Consider the following 20,776-nt stretch of genomic DNA (forward strand, 5'->3'; position numbering starts at 1 on the left):
CTTTCTAATGATCTTTTGAGTGCTGCTCTGATGGCTGCTCTCTGTTTGTCTCTCATTTCAGCTGACTGGGATTATTCAAGGCATGGTGGATGGGCAGCCGAGCCTCCAGCAAGTGCTTGAGGTAAGCAGAGTAACCTTTATTTCCTGAACTCTGACCTCTGGTCCTGTCGTCTCCTCTTCATCTCCTTCCCTGCGCCCTCCCCTTGCTGAGAATCGAACCGCGTAATTTGACTATGATTACAGCTTCATTAGAATAACATTTGCTGTCACGTCGGTGACACACTGCTGAGAGTATTGAACCATTGATCTGTCATTTCCAGCTGCTCATGTCAAGGGTACTGACAAGATATCCAAACTCTTGCCAGTAGATAGGAGAAGAGGCGATTCTTCCTTGAGCCAGTTTTAAAGGACCGAGGCGTTGCTTGAAACCACTGCTCTGGAAGCTCTGTCTTTTTTCCTTCCTCTTCCTCGGCATTTTATTAAATTAATTTTTTTCTACCTATTTAAATGCTAAATAATACACGTAGCATTGAAGGAAAATGCCTCTAAAATCTAATCTGGAGGATTTGCAAATGCAGATATAGCCCTAATAATGCCATCTGCTTAATGTTGAATTCCTACAGCATTTAGAGCTTAATTAGCTTGGAAGTGTTTCTCCATCAATAGCTTTTGTTGGTAGTTAAATAATGAAGGAAACCTCCCCAAGCAGAGCCCTCTCAGGCTGCAGGTTGCTGCTCAATGCATTGTCTCTGTCAGGATTTCCACTGCTGTGTTACCTAATTGTTCCTAATCAGAATAATTGTAACAATTGCTTATGTGAAGAAATCAAATTAAAGGCTTTAAAATCCTCCATGGAGACAGCACTTCATGGGCACTCACATAAGAGTTCAGCAGGGTTGCAGCGGGAGCTTTGCTGCCAGATCCTGGAGGTGCAGGTGCTCATGGGGCCAGGAGTGTTCTGCTTTGGGGTGGTTGCTCCCAGGAGGGCTGTCCTAGTTGGAATGAATGTCTTCTTAGGGGGTTTAGCCTAGGTTAATTCTGCCTGGTTGCTCCCTAAGGTGAGTGTGCATCCTGCAGATTATTGTGGCCCATTTGTGAAGTGGATCCAGAACATATGTTCTTGTGGGAAGTTTACTGGGAATATGGGCTCACTTGAAACCCAAGCTGAATGAATTATAAGGAACAAGGAGAGACCAAACCTGGGAGTGGAAGGTGGGATGCCTGCCTTTGGCTGTGACTGCTGCAGTGTTCAGATGTACCCAGTTCTTTGTCTCTCTCTCTCTCTCTCTCCCATATCCTGTGTGTGGAGTGGAGTGGGTGAGCAATGCTGTGAGTGAGGGACACCATCCCAGGATGCTTGTGTTATCCTGGATATTCAAACAGGTAGTAAGAAGCTCCTGCTCAGATTTGTTTGGCTGCCTCATTCCCTTCAGCTTACAGCCTGATGCCTGGAGGGCCATTGTGGAGCCTCCTGCTTTGGCTTCTCTTGCTCTCGCCCAGATCACAGTGGAGTGCTTCAAGAAATAAGTGCATTCTTCGTAGCTGAAGGGGGACAGGTTGAGGTCCCTACAAGCCCATTTGGTGCAGGGAGAGGAGAAGTGCAGGAATGCCAGGTAAAAGCACAGCTGTATTGTCCCGTTAAGGCTGCACAACTTCCATCCCTCTGTGAGCAGAGCAGCTGTGGTGCCAGATAAGATCATCTCCGCTCTGGTTGCCTGATGTCTCCTATCAGAAATCTTCAAAGGTCCAAACGTGCTGTTGTTCAGATGGCAAGCAAAAAGAGAAGAGAGACAGGGAGAGAGGTGGATAAGATCACAATTTTCTTCTCACTTGATTGCAAGCGGCTTATCTGAGTTTAACTGTTCTGGCTCGGCCTGTCTCTGCAAAACTCATCCCCTTTTCTTGCCTTCCTTTCAGAGGGTCGACGAATGGATGGCAAAGGAAGGACTCTTAGATCCCAGCGTCAAGTCGATTTTTGTGACCTGTGGAGACTGGGATTTGAAAGTGATGTGAGTATGGAAAGGGAGGGAGGTTTTTCTGGGCTTTATTGCTCCATGCTTGCCTGTAATGTGGATATCTTTGTCCTTACAAGCCTCCGACTGTCCCCAGTCTTTATTTTTCAGGGAAATCGTTGTTCGCCGTGCATAATTGGGAGTGGAGGGTTGTTTAAGAAGACAGGTAGGTGCTAGGCATAGTGCCAGATCATTGCCCAGGATAATCTCTATAGCAAATGAATCCTTTCATAACCGCGAGAAGGGTTTAAACTGGGGCTTTGTGATATTTCCTGTTTTTAGCCAACATGTTTTCCAAAGGGATGATCATCCCTAAGCATACAAATGAAATTCCATTTCTGAACACTCAAATCAAGCAGTAGTCTTTACCTGACTTTGGCATGGAGATCCTTTGTCCCTGTCATCTTGGCACATTAACTGGATGTGAATTAAAGTAGTCTTTGGGAAAAGAATACAAGCCAAGTCTGACATGCTTCATTGGTCTTTTCTATCGCTGAGGTCATGTTCCTGAGTGGGGTGACTGGCATCTAGAGAGTTCCAGGTGGGGACCTGCACTGAGGTCTACAAGTGCTGGTGTATGTGCATGTTGTCCCATGTAAACAGCTAGACCAGCAACCCAGGAAAGTGATTTTGAAGAAGTGAATGAAATTAATCTAACCTGTAAGATATTTGCAGAGTATTATCATACTGCGCTGAATTCACCTGGATTGCTGTAAACTTGCATCAGCTTTTCATTTCCTCAGAGTGCTGGGTTAAGGCTCCTGTTGTTATCACATCAGTAAAGCCTGGACTTGACACATGCGAAGCTAAGCTGACATCCACAACTCGTTAGTAGTGTTACTTGGTGCTCACTGTGACGTTGGTTTCCACAAGCTGGAAGCCTAAATAAACTGCGCACAGCCAGGGAGCAATCAGCACCAGTTCCTTCCCTGCAGAGTGGTCTTTGTAGAGTGGCAGCTCCTTGCTTCCACATGGTATGATTAGTGAGGCATGAGATACGGGGATCGAAGCAGCAGCACAAGCGCTAGTAGAGATGAGGAATTTGCCATGCTCTTTTGAGTCAGGAGTTGCTGGGACTCTGCTGGGGTCATGACCAGAACTTGAACATGAGTATATTGCCAATTCTTCTGTCACTGGTTTAATGTGTTTTTCTTTGTAAATTGTGCTTAAGCGTTTGTTAGAATCCAACACAAAGACAGCTGCAGGGATGTGCTAAACATCTATTTCCAATCTCTTCTCTTTTCTTGGCGCTCTCCTTCTCTGTTGTTGTTTTGAGAGTCCAGTTTACTGCTTTTGGTGATGATTGTGAGGAACAAACTGTGGTTTGCTATGTCTCAAAGCCCATCTTTCCATCCCCTTCACACCAGGCTTATAAGGTTTCCAGATAATGGCATCATAACTCAGTGTCTGTATGAAATAGACAACCTTCTGCATTTTTCTCTTTCATCAGAGGCCGATAGTGGGGAAATATAGTGAAGATGAGCCCTGTTTCTGGTGAGCCATGGGAACTGTGGGGTGAGCTGAGCCAGCAGGACACGCAGCTCTGGAGCCCAGATACTTGATTCACCATTTGCAGCAGTCTTTTGCATGGACTGTGCCTCACTAGTCGGCTGGAAAAGAACACTCCACTCCTGGCCATGAGGCTGCAGTGAGTGGTTCATTTCTCCCTCTTCCTTTTAAAAAAATGTTTTAAACCATTAACTTCAGAATTCAATCCTGAAGCGTCTCCAGGGCAGAGCAGAAAGTACATTTCATGTTTCCAACCACAGATACGGGGAGCCTGGCTGCAGCCGTTCAGCGAGTAGCGCATCGCACTGCTCCGCCACCGATTGGGTGCAGCAGCGTGCAGCGTCACATCTGATTAGCTCCATGCCAGTGAATGAGGCTTGAGTGAGGACTCCCTGCCAGCTCTGACTTGTCTCATTTCCCATTACTTTTATCCGTCACCACAAATGCCGAGTCTCCCTCCTAAACTAATTAAGTTTGCATGTGTGTAGACACATTGCCAAATAGGGTTTAGCAAAGCAGAACTGAGCATCTCTTTTTAAAGAGGGAAGGCGCAGAGCTGAAACGAGGCTGCTTAGACAGGGAGATGCATTCTCAGAGAGCTGGAACATCTAGGAAATATTCCAGGGAATTACCTTGTGCTTCCCTAAAAGACTTGCAGTGGTGCTGATGCCCTGTTCTACCAAGTGGAGTCCACGCGCTTGGCGCTGAAGGTACTGGGACAGAGAGGGGAGGTGGTGCTGCTTGTCCAAGTTTGGAGGAACGTGTTCCTGGAAGCATTGCATGGTGAAACTCCCACTGGATTCTAGATGAGTTCTGGAGCAAGCTGTGTTCCTCTTACCAGTTTCTTGCACGGTTTGTAATTCCTTGTCCTTAGTTTGGCTGATGGTAGAAAACTGTGCAGCTTTGTTCCTGGCTTCTCCAGCAATGACTTGGGCATTGCTTGGCTTCAGTCCACATGTGCTGTTCTACACGTGCTGGGGAATGATGTCTTCTGGACAGGCCTGTCTGCTTGTGGGTGCTTCCAGCAGATGCCAGGGCACTGGGAAGCACACAGATGAGCAAATTGAATTTGGGGTGTTGGCTGGGTCACAGAGGAGGACCTACCAGCCTGTCACCATCCAGTGATGGATGTGGGGACAAGGTGGGTAAATAACCTGTCAAAGCCAGGAGTTGCAGCATGCATAGTACTCGGCTGAGAGAAAAGTGCAAGAGGAACAGCGTTTGCCAAGGTGCAGAGCTCTTATGAGGGTGTCTAGCAGCATTCAAGATAGACGCTCAGCTGCTGAAGGACCCATGAAGCCTCTGCTTGTCTTAGGAGTCTTCAGAGAATGAGGTGCTTTGTGGCTGTGCACTTGACTTTTCTCAAACATCTGAGCTTTCCTGGTAGATCACAGAGCTCTTTCTGCGTGGCTTCCCTCTGAGCACCAGTCACAAGGAGCCAGGAAACGGACATGCACCTGGGAAGGGCTCGCGGAGCACCAGTTGAGGTCCTCTGCCCTGCTGCTCATAGCCTTGTCGTGGTCATGGAGCAAAACACAAAGGAAAGTCACTGCTGGAAGATTTGGCTGCTGCTGCTACAGAGAGGGCTCCGAAACAGAGTGCTGCTGGCTGCCGGCTTTCAGCTCTGAGCCAGGCTGGAGTTGGGGAGACAGCAGCTCTCCTGCCGCCCCTCCCTTTCCCTCTTGTTAAGATGCAATTTCTTTAATGAGGAAAACCTCTTGAGTAGGAACATCACCTTTCTGAAGGCATGTCCTGACAAGGCAGTTCAAGCCGACAGAGTCGCATCTCAGCTTCAGCAAATATCAGTCACTCATTACAGAGACTTCTCCCCTCCACCCCCCAGCAGCACCCCTCATTCCCAGACAAGGGAATGAATCACACTCCTGCTCTTGAATACATCATGACAGTCGTGGGTCTAATGAGAGAAGGCCATTCATTCTGGGTGGAAAGTTCCCTGTGCCGACACAGAAATGTTATTAATTAAAGAGAGCTACCTGAAGCAAAAGATGAAAGGAGCACCAGACCTGCCAAGCTAAAATATGAGTTGGGATACAGCCTCGTTAGGCACACGGTCCTCGGGCGCAGCGGGAGGATTCCTTCAGCCTGTTGCAAGGAGCTCTCCTCCGAGTTGAAAAGCTCCAGGGCCGGATTCAGACCCAGCTTTAGTGCCAGAGCCTCATCCTGCGCGCAGGTGGAGCTGCTGCTGGTGGTTAAACAAATCACATTGATGTGGCATTGAGTGGTGAAGGTAACGTACCCCTGTAGGGCCGAGGGAGCCATTGTCTGCAGGAGATTATTTTAGTGGAAAAAGAGGGTACTCGGAGTCTGCCGAGGTTGAGCCCTTGTGTTGTAAGCTCTTTAGTGTGGTTTCTCTTTTCTGAAATGTCAGATTGCCTCCCTCTGTGTGTGGAACCATTTTGCCCGCTCTGTAAGCACAATGTGAATTAATCTTGGCAACCAAAGGAACGTTTTCACTGTGTGTTCCTGCTACAGAGCTGAGACGCAGCGCAGGTAGGTGATAGGCCTGTGGTCACACGTGCATCGTACATATAGGCAGAGGCAGGGAAAGGAGCTGAAGCCACATCTGGTGAACCTCAGAGCTGCAACTTAATGTCAGGAGCACATTAAACCTTCCAGGTTTGGATCATTCTGCAAATGCAGCAGAAGAGTAAAAACATGCATAGGCTTTGCTCTGTGTACCTGCAGTATGAAGATGTTTGTACTGCATTTACTGTGGCTGATTACAATGCGCTAATTTATTTCTTTACAGGAAGCTACTGCTCAGTTGTATTTTATTTTCTTAAACAAGTGTTAAAATGCTGGTACTCTCTAATGCGGTGATATAACATTGTGAAGTATCTTGAAATGTTTATAGCCCTTGGTGCTCTTCCTAGGTTGCACATTAGTAAATTCTGAGCAATTAATTATACCTCTGCTTAATTCAGTGTTACTCTTTTAGCCCTTCCTGTGCAAGTGGCACTGACTGGGAGAACACTTGCCTTCTGATACCAGCTCAGAGCGTGTCAGTAGGTAGGTCTTTCTGTCCTTCTGTCCTTACGGCTTGGCTTGGGATCAGCATTAGGTCATGAAGATGAAGAATCAATGGTGTTGGTGTCCTTTACGCGTGCTCTTCTTTATCACAGTAACAGAAGAGGGTCAGCAGTCTCTGCATGGGGCAGAAGTTGCAGGCAGCCCGAGTTGGGTGCCTGGGACTGCATGGGTAGCTGTGGGGAGAGGCAGGAGAAGGCATAGGGTGAGCTGGTTAGATGACGGCGTTGCAGAAGCTAGGTTTAGAGAGTGGCTTTGAGGGAAGAGCTGGTAACAGAAATGTAGTAATCTGTCTTTAAAAATAAGACAGTAATTCCAACTAAAATCTTTGGATTAGCTTTTTTGTTACCTTAATGCAGATTGTTTTGCTGACCAAGCCTATGGTATATCCTTTCACGTGGTTACACTGGCTCAAGAAGAGGATGGTGAACTGCAGTGCAGGGATGGGACTGAATATCCAGGGTCAGGAACCTTTTGAGTCAGCTCTGCTGATGGAGTTGTTCATGTAATTACATCCTAAAGTGCACTGCCGGAGCTGAGCAAGGGAGCCTTATGAGCATGCTCTCCTCTAGCACTTACAGGGAGCAGCACAGACCCCATTCACTTCTGTGACCCTGCAGGCCAGCTTTTTGTTTTTAAAGGAAATTATATCAGTGATGCAAAATAAATCTTGGATTTTTAAGGTTTTCCCCTTAAAAATAAGAGTGTACAATGCTTATTTAAAATCAGTTTTGCACCCTTGATTTTTGTTATCCCTCTGCGTCGGTTCCCCACCTGTCTCCTGTTCCTGCCTTTGTTTGAAATGTGTTGATTGCATGAGGCTTCTTGCGAGCAGCACTGAGATGTGTGACTGTGAGAATGCCTCTGTGTTAAGTTCTGGACATGAAATCTTTGCGTAGGGATCGCCATACAGTGGACTATCACTTTTGGGTCTGCTGCTTGCCTGGTGCGTCATAGCAGAGATGTTTGTCATAGTCAGGGCTGTAATTGCCAAAGATTTATTGAGCTGTGATGCCTGATGCACACTGTGGAGCATGGATGCTGCTGCTTGGGAATCAGTGTCAAAGAAGTTGGTGGAGAAACTTGAAATAAATTTATGGTGTAGGGGAAAATGAGACAGGCGTTGCATGAAATACTTCATTTCCAGCAATGAACCCTTGAGGTGGGGTAACAAATGGAGAGGTGGATTTTCCATACTTGGATAAAGTAATACAAGCTTTATTTGAACAGTTATACTGGACTGAATGCAAGCCATTCGTCTCAGTATCATCTTATCATACAATAGGGAAAAATAATTCCTTCTGCAATAGAAATCTCTAAGGTGAATTCTGTGTCCAGCGTTATAATGAATTTAGGCAAAACAGCTTCAAAACCAATGGATCCATACTGAATATTTGGTAAAAAGCATCCCTGGCCTTCTTTGCATATATGAGAGGCCTCTGATAGCAACTCAACTTCATGGTTACCCCATGCCCTGAGGGGTCAGAAAGCTGGCTGACTTGAGGACGGTTAAGGAGACACCACTGGAGGACTCTATCATCTGAGTTCAGGTGTGTGCAGCATGAGAGTAGCTTCATCGGTTGTAACTTTTCCTTATTGCTTCAAAAAGCTTAATTTTTCTAGCACTAGACAGCTGTAGTGTTTCATGCTGGGGCTGAAATGTCAGCTGTCTCCCTTTGTATCTCAGCTCCTCTGAGCTCCCAGCAAAAGCAAGGCGGTTGTGTGTTGTCATCACTGCTGCCTTCCCAGTGGCTTTGCTGGGAGTAGTGTGATCATGGCTGCTCAGGTTGGAGAGCCCTGCTTGAAAAATACTGCTAGCCTAGGAGCAGCCTCTTTGTTATAGTCGAGCTTGGCATAACTCGGTGGCTTTCTTGAAAGCATTTTAATTGTTTGCATGCTTGTTTCCTGTTGGGAGCCATTTTCCTGGATGGGTTCAGTCCCTTTCCTCCTGGAGCTCCTGGCTGGCACAGACCTACTGGGCCATCTTGAGGTCATCCCTGGTATTTTCCCTCCAGCGTATTCTCATGTGCATTGTCCGGCCACTCTCCGTAGCCTGAGGAGTGGATGTCTGGGTGAGTGTGGGACACCACAGCTGCAGATAACTTTTTGAGCTAAGTCCATTCCATGTTGGAGCTCCCTTTTCCTGTGTGTTTGTCACCCTGAAGAGCGCGTCTTGTGAAGACTTGGGGGAAGAGGAGTGAGGATGCAGTGTGACATGCCTGCGGTGCTGTGTGGGAGGCTCATGCTGCCCAACCTGTTGTCCTGCCTGGGACCCTTCAGCTTTCTTTGCCTCCTTTGAGGGCTTCCTCCTTCCATCTGCCCAGCACTTGCATACCAAGTGACCCTTCATCTCCTTCTGTAGGTGCCTTTGGTCATCTCTACTGTCCCTGCTCAGTTCTTACATATTGGGCTGTTGTCAGTGCCAGTGTCAGCCAGGGCTGGGCTCAGCTCCATCCTTAGCACAGAGCCACGTGCTGTGCAGCCAGGCAAGGTGGAAGGCTGCAGCCCCTCTTCTCCAGCTCACCATACTCCCCAAGCTGAGGAGAACGGTTACGTTTTATGGGCCATTTAGCTTCCCAATGGTGATCCTAATTCTTCACAGCATGCGTGTGCCGTTTCTGATTATTAAAAGGACCCCTGAAAAGGAGCTGCCCTCTGAGTCAGTGCTCTTCTGTGCAGTTAATTGTGGGAGGGTTTTGCTTAGAAAGTGAGGCTTAATATTTCCATAGCCCAGGTTCTGCCGACACAGGGAATGACCTCGGTGTGCTGTCAAGGAAGAATGCTTGTCTCATGCAATTCAGACTCGGGATTGCGCTGAATGAAGCCCACTTGCTTTCTGCGTAGAGTCACAGGGTGCTTTAAGGGCTGGCTGGCCAGGTGTCTGAGCCTTTCATCCTTTCATCTCTCTGTCTTTATGTTGTGTGACACTTCGGGTGCCGAAATAGCTTCCATTCCTCGGGGGCCCAAGCAGGCTCTGCAGTTACGGGAAAGGAGTGATTACATCTGAGTGACACGTTAGCCGAAGGATGGATGGCTGCGGTCGCATGGCAGGTGGGAGATGGATGGGTGGAGGGTGGGTTGAGGGGAGGTTCTTGTCAAATCCCTGTGGTGTCTGCAAGAAAACAGAGCTGGCAAGCCATCAGGTTGTGAGCTTCAGGTGTGAGGAAGCTGCCAAGATCCCTGGCACTGGGAAATGCCAAGTGGAGTGTTCCTGACACATGGAGCGCAGCAGTGTGACAGAATGAATGAGGCTGGTGTGGAGGGGTTAACGCATGCAAAGCCGGTCGGCGGAGGTAAGATTTGCCAGCAGGGTAACTCAGCCCAATGGCAAGACTGTATGAAAGAATTCAGGGCTTGCAAGAAGAAAGCTGAAAGTTGTCAGCTGCTGAAGTTTTCTGCATTTGCTGTAGGAAGTTGGTGACTTAAGCGGGTTTAAGCACCAGGGTCTTGCACCAGTTATATAGATAATGTGAAATTAGGAGGAGGCTCAGTAATTAATTCCTCTTTCTGTGACCTGGATGGGAAATGATCCTCACTTGCCACTTTTCCTCAGAAGTTCCTTCAGAAGCTGGTAGGGACTCTGGTTATGAAACCCAGGAAGCAAAGAGGATCCCTGGGTGCCTGACACTTCCTTTTCTCTGCTGTTTTTTTCTCACAGGCAGCCTCGGGCTGCCTGTCTCTTTGTTAAGAGAGTGACAGCAATGTGACACCGTGAAAATAATTACTAACAAATCACGGTGGTGACTGCAAACAGCTCGCTGCTTTCAGAGGCATGTCAGGGAGCATTAGAGCAGGGCCATGGGAGCTGCGGAGCAGCTAGGGGCTCTGTCTCTGCTCTAGGCTGAGGGGAGCTTTGGAGACCTTTGGCGCCCGCCACCCCCACGTCATTCTCTTCTCGTTGGCTTTTTCTTTCTTTCCTTCCTTCCCTGCCTTTGCCATCAATAATTAAGCCCATTAATTGCACAGTGAGCTCAGGAAAGCTGAGAATGATTAGTCTGAGCTTCTGCCCTGCATTCAGCAGCCAACCACAGAGCAGCAGAAGCATTTCTGGAGGAGTGTTGGGGACCGAAGTATATCCAGGCTGTGCTCCCCATCTTGCAGCCCTTGTGACTGCCCTGGGCAGGGATGTGTGTTAGCTGTGTGCCCTTAGGAATTTGTGTGCTGCTAATGTACGTTTGGAGAATTGCTCCTGTCCTTGTCCTCAGCAGTTGCTGATCTCAGTGGTTCAGTGATCCTGAAAGCAGGTTTGCACTTATGCAGAGCATCATAACAGGTATGCAGCTGATGGCCATCTCCAGTAAAAGAACACACATAGGATGGAGAGGACCTTCCAGGATGCTGTAGGGATGGTGCCAGTCTGGACTGGAGCTGTAGGTGAATGTGATCTTCAGAGGGCAAACAGTGGGCAGGTCATGGTTAGAGAAGGTGGTTGGTGCCAAACAGAGCAGGTAGGGGAATCTGCAGAGACGTCAGCAGCTGTGGCTGCCCTGCAGTAAGAATCATAGAATATCCCAAGTTGGTAGGGGTCCATAAGGATCACAGAATCATAGAATGGCTTGGAAGAGGTCTCAAAGATCACATAGTTGGAACCTTCCTGCCATGGGCTGGTTGCTCCCTCCCAGCTCGGGCTGCCCAGGGCCCCATCCAAACTGGCCTTGAACACCTCCAGGGATGGGGCATCTACAGCTTTTCTGGGCAGCCTCTGACCCAGGCAAGGAGCTGGAGAATGGGGGTGAGACTGCAGCCACAGGCTCCTTCTCTGCCGAGCAGCCCTCTTCCCCATTCCCCTGGTTACTCAAGTGATTTCCCTGACTGTCACATCTGTAAATAATGTTGCTGGCACATCTAGTGAGATGCAGAGTGGTGATGGAGGGGGGAGGGCTGATGCTGGCTTGTAACAGCCCCTCTCCCTGATTCATACAATATTTATGCAGGGGTTGGGAGTTGGCGGCACTGACCTCTGGGTCGGGCTGTTAAACAGCTCCCGCAGCCCCTGCATCCTAATTGCTGCACTTGTCCTTTGCTCTGGAGGATTCACTGCTCCTTCTCTCTGCTGAAGCAAATACTAATGGCAGCTCGTGCTTGGAGGTGGGGAGCAGGCTCTCTCCCTGAAGGAGAAACCCAAAGTGGATTCCCCTTGTGTAGAGCTGATCTGTAACAGCAGAGAAACCTGTGCTCAGCCCCTGTTTCTCAGGGTGCTGGGCGTCCTGTGCTCACAGCCTGTGCTGAAAGCACACAGAGCTGTCATGCATGTAATGCTCAGCTATATATCAGCAGAGGGGATGGAGTTACCCCCATCCCACTGCCTCCTTTCCCTTTGTGGGGAGAGAAAGAGGAGGTAATCACAGAAGTCATTTGGGTGTCTGTGGATCTGGTGACCCATGTGGCCACCCACGTCCTTATTCTGCCTTCCCGAGCTGGCAGCTCTCCTTCGTGACTGGAAAAATGCTGTTCAGACTGGAGACTAATGGCCTTTAAGTGACATGATTGTATTATGTTAAGCGTCTATAGGCTTTACCATTAGGCACTAAACAGTTTATGACTCATAGCAGAGAAGCCCTGGTCCTGAAGAGTGTACGAGCTAAATGGTGAGGACAGGCAAGGGATGGGAGAGACAAGGCTTTCTCCTGCCTGTCGGGAAGGGAGCTGGAACAGGATGCATGCTCTGCCCTTGAGCAGCACCTCACTCTGGGTTTTGCATGCTCCAGTTTTTTGGGGAGCTACTCCAGTGGGAAACTGTGCAGTTGGGGAGAAGCACCTTTAATTTCAGTTCAGTTTTTTGTGCCTGTTTGGGTTTTGAGGGGGTTTGGACACAATGCGTTGTGGATGTACTCATTGCATCATGTGCCCTGCCTTAATCAAGGAGTAGACATAATGCTCTGCAGCAGGAGTCTGAGTGCAGCCTCTTCAGCCAGCTCATATGCAGAGGACCAGGCGATTACGAGACAAGGCTCTGTATGAAACACTCCCTAACAGGCTATATAGATAGAAGAAGGACACGCTCTGTGTTTCTAATTGGCCTCCACTGCAGCATGAATCACAGAATCATTTAAATAGAGATCTCTATTCCAGCCTGCTGCTCTAAGAAGGGCTGACTTCAAGCTCAGACAGCTCACTTGGGGTCTCTTCTGAGTATGTTTGCAGTGAGGAGGTTCCCCACCTCTCTGTCCCAGCGCTTTATTTCCTGTACAGTGAAGATGGGAAACTCCCCACCTGCAGCTTGTGGTCATGGCTGGTGACTTCTATCAAGAACATGCCTGTGCCAGAGGTGCACAGTATGCTAAGACTGTACACTGCTCTTGATAAGGTACTCTGTGATGTTATAAGCGGCCAATCTGTTGCAGCAAGCCTGTATGTAAAAATCTGTTTTAAAGTTTTTTATATAGTGTCAGATTCTCACGGCTGAGGAGGTGACCCTCAGCCTTGGAGACTTTCCAATTTCTCTTTCATTGGGAGCAACTTGGTGCCCTTCTGTTGTCAAAGGCAACTCCCCCCAGCCCTCCTCCCTGCTGGAAGACAGCATTTGCCCTGACCCTGAATGCTGCTTTGCTGATATGGAGAACTTGGAGGTTCTGCCTGCTGCACCCCTAACCTCAGTTGAACTGTAAAACCAGCAAGTCCTGCTTTCCTGCATGTTAATTAGGTGGTTATTTAAAATCAAAAGGCTGCATTTGTAGCTTACTTTCATGGCTACTTATTCCCACTGGCTGCCTACTAACAGCAGTAGAGTTACTCCAGATTTACTCCCGCATGTATAGCAGGAGAATCAGGCCCAGTAAATAGAGCTATGAATCTTTTTAAGAGAAGCTGTTAAGCAGTAGCACATAGATTTATTGTAGCATCATGTGTGTGCAATTGTTGATGAACATCTTCTGTTGGAGGCTGAATACCTACTGTGTTACAGCCTTGCTTTTAATGTTGAGATAGCATCTCTGCCAGCATCGAGCTGACGCACAGACAGAAACCCATAAAAGGGCCAGATTTCACATGGTGCTAAATGCCTTCATGTTTCATTAAGGTTGATGGCAGTGGAAGGCACGCCGCACTTTGCAGGGCGAGCAAGTGATGGTGAGCCTTTGGGGCTTCCTAGGTGGAAATGTAAGTGGGACAGAGGGAAAGCAGTGCTGGCCAGAAAGAGACAGGAAGCTCTGAGAGTGCCAGGTATTAGCCTCGCTGCTTAGCCTGGGTTTTTTGGCCTCATTACCCTAATCCAATTAAAGATTGATGGAAAAAGCTAACACGCTCTCCAGTGAAGGGGTTTGTGTGCAGCCTGCTTCCCTCACTGGGTACTTAGAATGGCTTCTGTTATCTTTGTGCATCAGCACACCTCCCCAGGCCCTGCGGAGCCTCCGCACGCCTCGGTGTATGCTCTTCTCCTGCATTGTGGCTCTCTTATTACTAATGGAGCATGGATGCATTTTAGCTGCTGGTCAGCCCTCATTAATATCCAGAGATGACAGGTTGACATTTGTAAAGAAGACTTGCATTGACCTTCATGTTGTGCATCGGTGCGGTTGCCATGTGGTGCCCTGTGCTGGATGCTGCTGCTGCCTCAGGAATGCATTTGTGCTAGCAGAGGGGCAGACTGCTCTGGTCAGCCTTTGCTGCTGCCAGTAGTACAGGCAGAGTGCCTGGGTGCCTCTGCACCCCTCTGCCCGACCCTGGGACTGTTCTCCATAGCTCCAACCCCAGCAAGTGGCATTGGGTGATGATGGGGTTGCAGTTGTGGCTCCTTTGGAGGTTGTTTCTGATTCCCTACAGTGGATGTGTGCCCCTTGGGTTCTGGGACTTTTTTCTGGCTCCCATCTGGGAGTGCAGCAGGAGGAGCCGTGCCAGCCCAAGTACTCGCATGCTGTCAGCTGCCTGTCCCCCCCTACCCCCAAACCACTCATCCCAGTGAGGGCTGCAGCCAGCTCAGCTCTGACATTTATTAACAGAGGGGCTTTGAAACAAGGCAGGCTGCTCCTGCAAAGGCTCCTCACTGCAACTCCGTCTCCTCTCGCCAGCCCATCTGAAGCAATGGCTGCTGGTGTTGAAATTCATTAGTGCTCACTGACAGGCGATGGAGGCTGGCTCTGTCTGTTCCCACTTCCCTGCTCTCATGTCCCCGCTTCACGCACGCTGATATTTAAAGCTGATGTGCAGCTCGTAGGCTTGTTGCGCTGTGACAAGTTTGGGGGTGGCTGAGAGAACTGAGAGGGTGGAAGGAAGGCAGAATGAGATGGGGGGGGGGAGGAGAAGAGAAGGCACCTGTCTCAGGGTTTCTGCAAGAGCCTAGGGCTTCTCAAACCCTCTCCAAATGTATTGTCTTGGCACAGCTGCTGCTTGTGAAGTGCAATGATGGAGGCAGAGGGATGGAGGCGCAGAGAAGGCAGTCACCTGGCAGGGGCTAATCCAGCCCTTGACCAAGCCTTGCTCTTGGCAGCTGTCCTACTCCCTTGGGTGACACCTTGCTTCTGCTCCATGCTGCCACATCTCAGCATCTCCACTGAAGCTTCCCATGCTCCTTCAGCAGAGGACTTGCAGAGCAGAAGCATGCTTGCCCTCTCCTTGGCAGCTTGGTGCAGCGAGGTTGGCTGGGCCGCAATTAAAATGTTCTGCATCTCTTCCAACTTGAGGTCTTTGGTGCGTGATTTTTTTTTTTTTTTTTTGAAAGCTACAACCAGGTCTATAAATATCAAGATTTAATGTCCCTTTATCTTTCCCAAAGAGAGACTTATTCTTTAAACTGCCTCAATATCAATACACCCAGTGTGTAGAAAGTGGCCCAATTTCTTTGTCTCCTGACATCTTGAACCCAGAAGCAGATGGACGTTAACCAGCTCTGATGAGTTGGGAGAATCAAGCATTAATTTTTTATACACGAGGACCACCTGAGTGACGGAAATCAATTATGGCCAACCCTCCCTTCCATATTAATGTGGTGGCTCTGAGCAGAGGCGGAGGAACCTGTTGAAATGAGAAACCCCTATTTCTTAGTTTGACCCCCTAGATAATTAGGGTTAAATTGATATGCTATCGCACCGGTGACACATTTTATCTGCCTCTGTTTGTACAAGAGGATACAATAGTGGAGGAAGGACCAATTTGTGCCCTGCTCTAGCTAACCAGACCGAGATAAAAGGTGTCACTCGTACGATAACGTTCTTGCCTCACGCTCCTTTATTGTTGCTCAATTTGCCTTTTTTTCTTTTTTTTAAATCCCATTCTCTCTTACTTTCAATACCCTTGGTCATATTTTAACTCCATGCCATCGCATAATGATGCCCTGCTAAATGTGTGTGGAGATAGGCAACTCTGGCTGACAGCCTTCCCCGATAACCGAATTCCAGCCCATCCATCACTAGGCTGCTCTCCTTAACTTAAGGGAAGTGATAACTAAAGCAAGGCTGTTTATCACCACTGAGCTGTGCGCTTCTCACTGGTTTCACTGGGAGGAATGCAGTCAGGTGACCTCACTTTCCGTTTACATCCCGTTCTTCTCCAGCCCCTGTTTCCCTCACAGCATGAAGAGGACCAGGGCTGGGTGGAAAACAGAGCCTGGGATGAGGGGGCTCTCTGAAAATGGAAGTGCAGGCTTAAGCAGAGCTGCATTGGAGGCTGGAGGATCCTGCAGCCATTTTCAGGCTTCTCACTGGCAAGTGCCTGAAGCACAGTCGTTGGCTGGTGAGATTGTGTGGAGAGGAAGCAGTGAGACTTCACTCAGAAGCTGGAAGCATGGTGGGATCTTTGTTGTTCACTTGATGTCAAGGGAAGCAGAGGAGTCTCCATCCCTGGAGGTATTTCAGAGATACATGCATGTGACACTGAGGAACACGGTTTAATGATGGGACTTGGCAAGTTGGGTTGATGTTTGCACCTGATGGTCTTGAAAGTCTTCTCCAGCCTTGATGACTCTGTGATTCTGTATCCTGAGCTATTTGCTTGAGCACAGCCGCTCTACTCATCAAGATTGAATTTTACCAAATGAGGAGCCATATTGAGCATAAGGCCTGTTTGCCAAATGATAGAATAATTTGAGTTGGAAGGGACCTTTAAAGGCTGTCTAAGTCTAACTCCTCCACAACTGAACACGGTCACCTACAGCTAGATGAGGTTGCTCAGAGCCTGGTCCAGCTTGGTCCAGCTGAGCTGCTCAAATCAACAGTGATCCTAATAAACAGAGATGCTTTCTTAAAGGCCTTGGCAGTTTTATTCCCCAGGAGAGTCACAGGTTTGCCATGCCTATTCCAACCTGGAGAAGGTGATGGAGAAACTGCTGCCTGGTCCCTAGGTTGGGGGAGCACGGACCCACTGTAGGTGACAACCTTGAAGCTAGGAGTGCTTTCCTGGATCCTGCCTTCGGTGCAATGAGAGCCCCCAGATCCCCACGTCTATGCCGAGACCTCTGCAGCCCTGGACTACACCAGAACACAGGGCTGTACTTCAGTAAGGGCAAGGTGCTCAGGGGCTGTCTCCCTGATAGCCTGGGGCCACCCCACCTGAATCTTCCAGCTCAGGAAGCGGAGGCTGACAACCTGCCCAGGTTATGGTATGAATATGGAGCTGCCAGTGCTTTAAAAACTTGGTAAAGTCTCTCTGGTGCTAATGTGAAATGAGGGGAGCAGAAGCACAGAGGGGGAGGGGGAATGTCCTTAGGTCACACAGTTCCACAGCCAGTTTCTGGGGTTGTTACTTGTTTGCAAAAATGGGTCATTTATTTAGTTGACATATTTATTTGGAACATTTATTTTCTCCAATTAAAGTCCCACTGTCCAGCGCCCTGGGCTTACTGCCATCAGTCTCAGGGTGGGAGAAGAACCAAGCTGTCCTGTTTCCTATCCTTTTTGATCCCACGGGTATGGAAATGCTTTCATGTCATTCATTGAACTGGGTGGTTAGCTGTCACTTCGTGTGGCTAACAAGAACAGTTCTGTTCTGGCTTGTCCTAAGCCCTGTCTAAATGTTAGGTGAGATGAGAATTATTCCTTTAGCTGGAGCCAGGTTGAAGGCTGTATTAATGAAGATTTCTTGGGCTGAAAGGGGAAACCATTTAGTAACACATTTCTTACTAACAGCTCTTGTGGTCCTCTCCAGCTAAAGTGAGCAGTCCCAGAGGTTGAGCTGATTCCCTTGTTAGACCCATCATTTATTTGAGATAGTTCCTTTTTCTTGTGATGTTTTTACATTTGGCCCTCATAGAAAGCAGCTTTCCTAGGATGCTGGTTGGGCTTGGTTATGTCTGTTCAGCTCTGGAGTGTCATGGACATGGGTAATGGCACAGGGCAGGCTGACTTTTACATGATGGCCATGCAGTTGTGATGGTACTGGCGTTAGATGAGCTGTGCCAAGAGATGAGAGCACACTGTCATGTTGTGCTGCTTACCTTGCAGATCGCCTCGGTTCTGCTGCTGTAAGCTCATTCTTTTGACAGAAGAGATTCTTATGGACCTCTTTATTTAAATGTTTCTGTATAGCTTAAATTGCCACTCCTAAATGAGGCTATGTATGTCTTTACAGGACCAGGTGCTTGGTTTTAGCACAGTCTTTCCCTTCCTCATCCTAAGCAAGCCCACAAAGGCAGCTCACTGCTGGGGCTGGGCATGGCAGCTGCATTGGTCACGTATTTCTGGGAGATTCCTTTGAATATATTTGCCAGTTTTTGTCCTTTTCTTCCCTTTAGGAATTAGGTAGCAGCGCTCCTTTGGTTACTGTGATACACAGAATCTCATGTTACCCACAGATGTGCTGTCTGCATCCCCCCTTGGTTTCTTCATAGTTCAGCTGCTCTAGATCTGAAGGGATGCTGCCCTGGAAATCAGAGGGCTTGGAGATAGGCTGAGCTCTTAGCTACCGTACAGGGGCTGATGGTGCACTCAGCTCAGAATTTGTTCCTGAATTTCAGTCCTGAATCTCAAGTCCAGTCTGGGTTCTCTGTGTTTTGCCCTGGACAGATGTGTGCTGAGATGCTGGAGCAGCTGATGCTGGCACTTGCGGCTCTTCCCTCCTCCCCTGCAGTCCCCACACGTTTAAGGAAGTTGTGAGATTTCCCCACCCCCTCTGTTTGCAAAAGCCAATTCCTGGGGTTGTGGCTTTTAACATGCACAAATGAGTCTAATTTAGTCATTTATTTAGTTGACATATTTATTTGGGATGTTCCTTTGCTTCAGTTAAAGATCCTGTGACCAGTGCCCCAGGCATGCTCAGCAGTACGTGAATGAACAAGATTCATCAATTACTCCTGATTGGATCAAACTAGCTGGAGAGGACTCCTATAACTCATCTCTAGCACAGCTGGAGCCCCGGTTTTGCTTCTCAGCCTTCCCCATCCATGGGCAAAGCAGGGTTCTCTGCCTGGCTGGCATTGTGCAGAAGGAGCCACTTTCCAAATCCAGGGCTTTTGGTGTCCCTCTGTACCCATACAGTGAGCCCTGTTGGCAGAGGTTAAAGACTCATGCTTGCAGATCTGGCCACTGCTGCTCAAACCTGCAGTGGGACAGTGTGCAGCTCTTTGCATCTTCAGCCTGGCTGTGGCTGGGTGTGTGTCAGGCTTCAGCCAAGCTGTGCTCTCGTGAGGTTTGTTTGCTGCTGTCCTTTCTGATGTGCAGCCTGCTGCTGCAGGCTGGAGGGGCTCTTCCATCTCAGAGTGAAATGTGCTTAATAAAACAGAGTTTGTGTTGTCAGGACAGTAATTGAATCAAACCTGCTCTCTCTTCTCTCTTACAGGTTACCAGGACAATGCCAGTACTTAGGGCTGCCGGTTGCTGATTACTTCAAACAGTGGATTAATCTGAAAAAGGTACTTTTGTGCAAGCTGCCATGGTCTCCGTCTTCCCCCCCCCCCTTTTTTTTCCTTCTTTCCTCTTAAGGAGGTGTCTAATAACTACTGCTGTTTTGCATTGAAATGAGTTATTTTCTCAGAAGCTGGTCTCAGCGAGTCCTCTGACTCCTATTGTATCTCCTCTAATAGAGTCTTACTGTACTTGATGGGATATGTTCTGCAGCTGGGGAGAAACCCATTGTGGCAGCACAGTGCAGTGTCTCCATGTAATAGTGGGATGCTGCAAGGCCTCTCACCAGCAAGGGTTTTGTTGATCCCAGTTCTGCTCACTCTGTTTTGTCTGCAGCCATATAAGGCTCCAAGGAGCATGCTTTCCTTCTGATAAAATTCTGGTTGATAAGTGGGCAAATATGCTGGTATAAAAATGAGCATTTCCCTTCGTGCTGTGCTGTCTCAGTAGCATGTCCACCTAAGAGACCAGCGATCAAGTTGCAGAGCAAAATCCCTTGCACTTTGCTGTGCGGTGCTTCATCTCTGACTGGCAAGGAGCAGCCTGCCATGCACCAGCATGGAAAAACATGGTGAAGCCCCAAGTGGCAAATGGGAGTGGAAAGAAAAAACGAACGTGATACCCAGCTATAGCAGGGCTGGGGAGGCTGGGATCTGTGCAAAGCATATCTGGGGTGGTCCTTCTGATTAAACCTTGGAGTGAGTAGGGTTCCCTTCCCCCATCCAATTTCATGTTTTGTTTGGGTTTCTGTGCCTTTTCCTTATAATTAGGGGTCTCAGTAAGTGGAATTTGCCTGTAAACAGCTTGTTGTAGTTATGGGCTTTTCTTTTGTTCTTTTTACTTATTTATTGTTTTACATGGAAGCATGAGTGACAGGTTGAGCGGCCACAGAAGGACAATTTGCATGATCTGTTCCATCAAATGGGGGAGAACATGAGCTGAACAAGGGATGCTGGCAGCACGTTCCCGGCTGAACTTGTCAAGGGGTCTTGTATTTCCCTGCTGTCAGAGCAAATCTTTTGGCTGATTGCTGGTCCTTGGTAAATGAAATCTGAAAGCACGTTGGGGCATTCTGCAGTTCAGTGACCATTAATGATCGCCATTTGAAGTTCACTAAACTTCCGGTGAATGGATAGCAGCTACATAACCAGCAGGTTGATGGCTTCAGAATAACAATAATAAACAAAATAATCCTGTGTCCCATGATGTTTGCTCAGCAGTAGGTTGATCCATCTGTGCTCCTCCTCGGGGTCTATGGATGGATGGCTTACGGCTCTTTTCCATAGCTCAAGGCTCTAGGATTTAGCATAGCAGGGGCTGTGATGTGTTGTAATGCAGACCAGACAAGCAGCCGTTCTTCAAGACAAGTGTTCATGCACTGAGTTACAGCATAAACTCTGATAGTGAGCTGAAGACTGGCGAGCACTGGTGAAGCAC

The 20,776-nt window shown here is 48.4% G+C and overlaps 1 protein-coding gene across 1 annotated transcript in view; it reads left to right on the forward strand.

Moving 5' to 3' along the window:
* Positions 1 to 20,776, forward strand: part of ERI3 (ERI1 exoribonuclease family member 3) — a gene marked incomplete at both ends in the record, with an annotated part of 87,398 nt that overhangs the window by 16,003 nt on the left and 50,619 nt on the right. Inside the window, 3 exons of the mRNA XM_079536296.1 lie at positions 62 to 121; positions 1,918 to 2,009; positions 19,275 to 19,347. Coding sequence (XP_079392422.1) covers positions 62 to 121; positions 1,918 to 2,009; positions 19,275 to 19,347 — 225 coding nt within the window. The remainder of the gene's footprint in view (positions 1 to 61; positions 122 to 1,917; positions 2,010 to 19,274; positions 19,348 to 20,776) is intronic.

The sequence above is a fragment of the Tetrao urogallus genome (genome assembly GCF_951394365.1).
Source record: "Tetrao urogallus genome assembly, chromosome: 5".
Lineage (NCBI taxonomy): Eukaryota > Metazoa > Chordata > Aves > Galliformes > Phasianidae > Tetrao > Tetrao urogallus.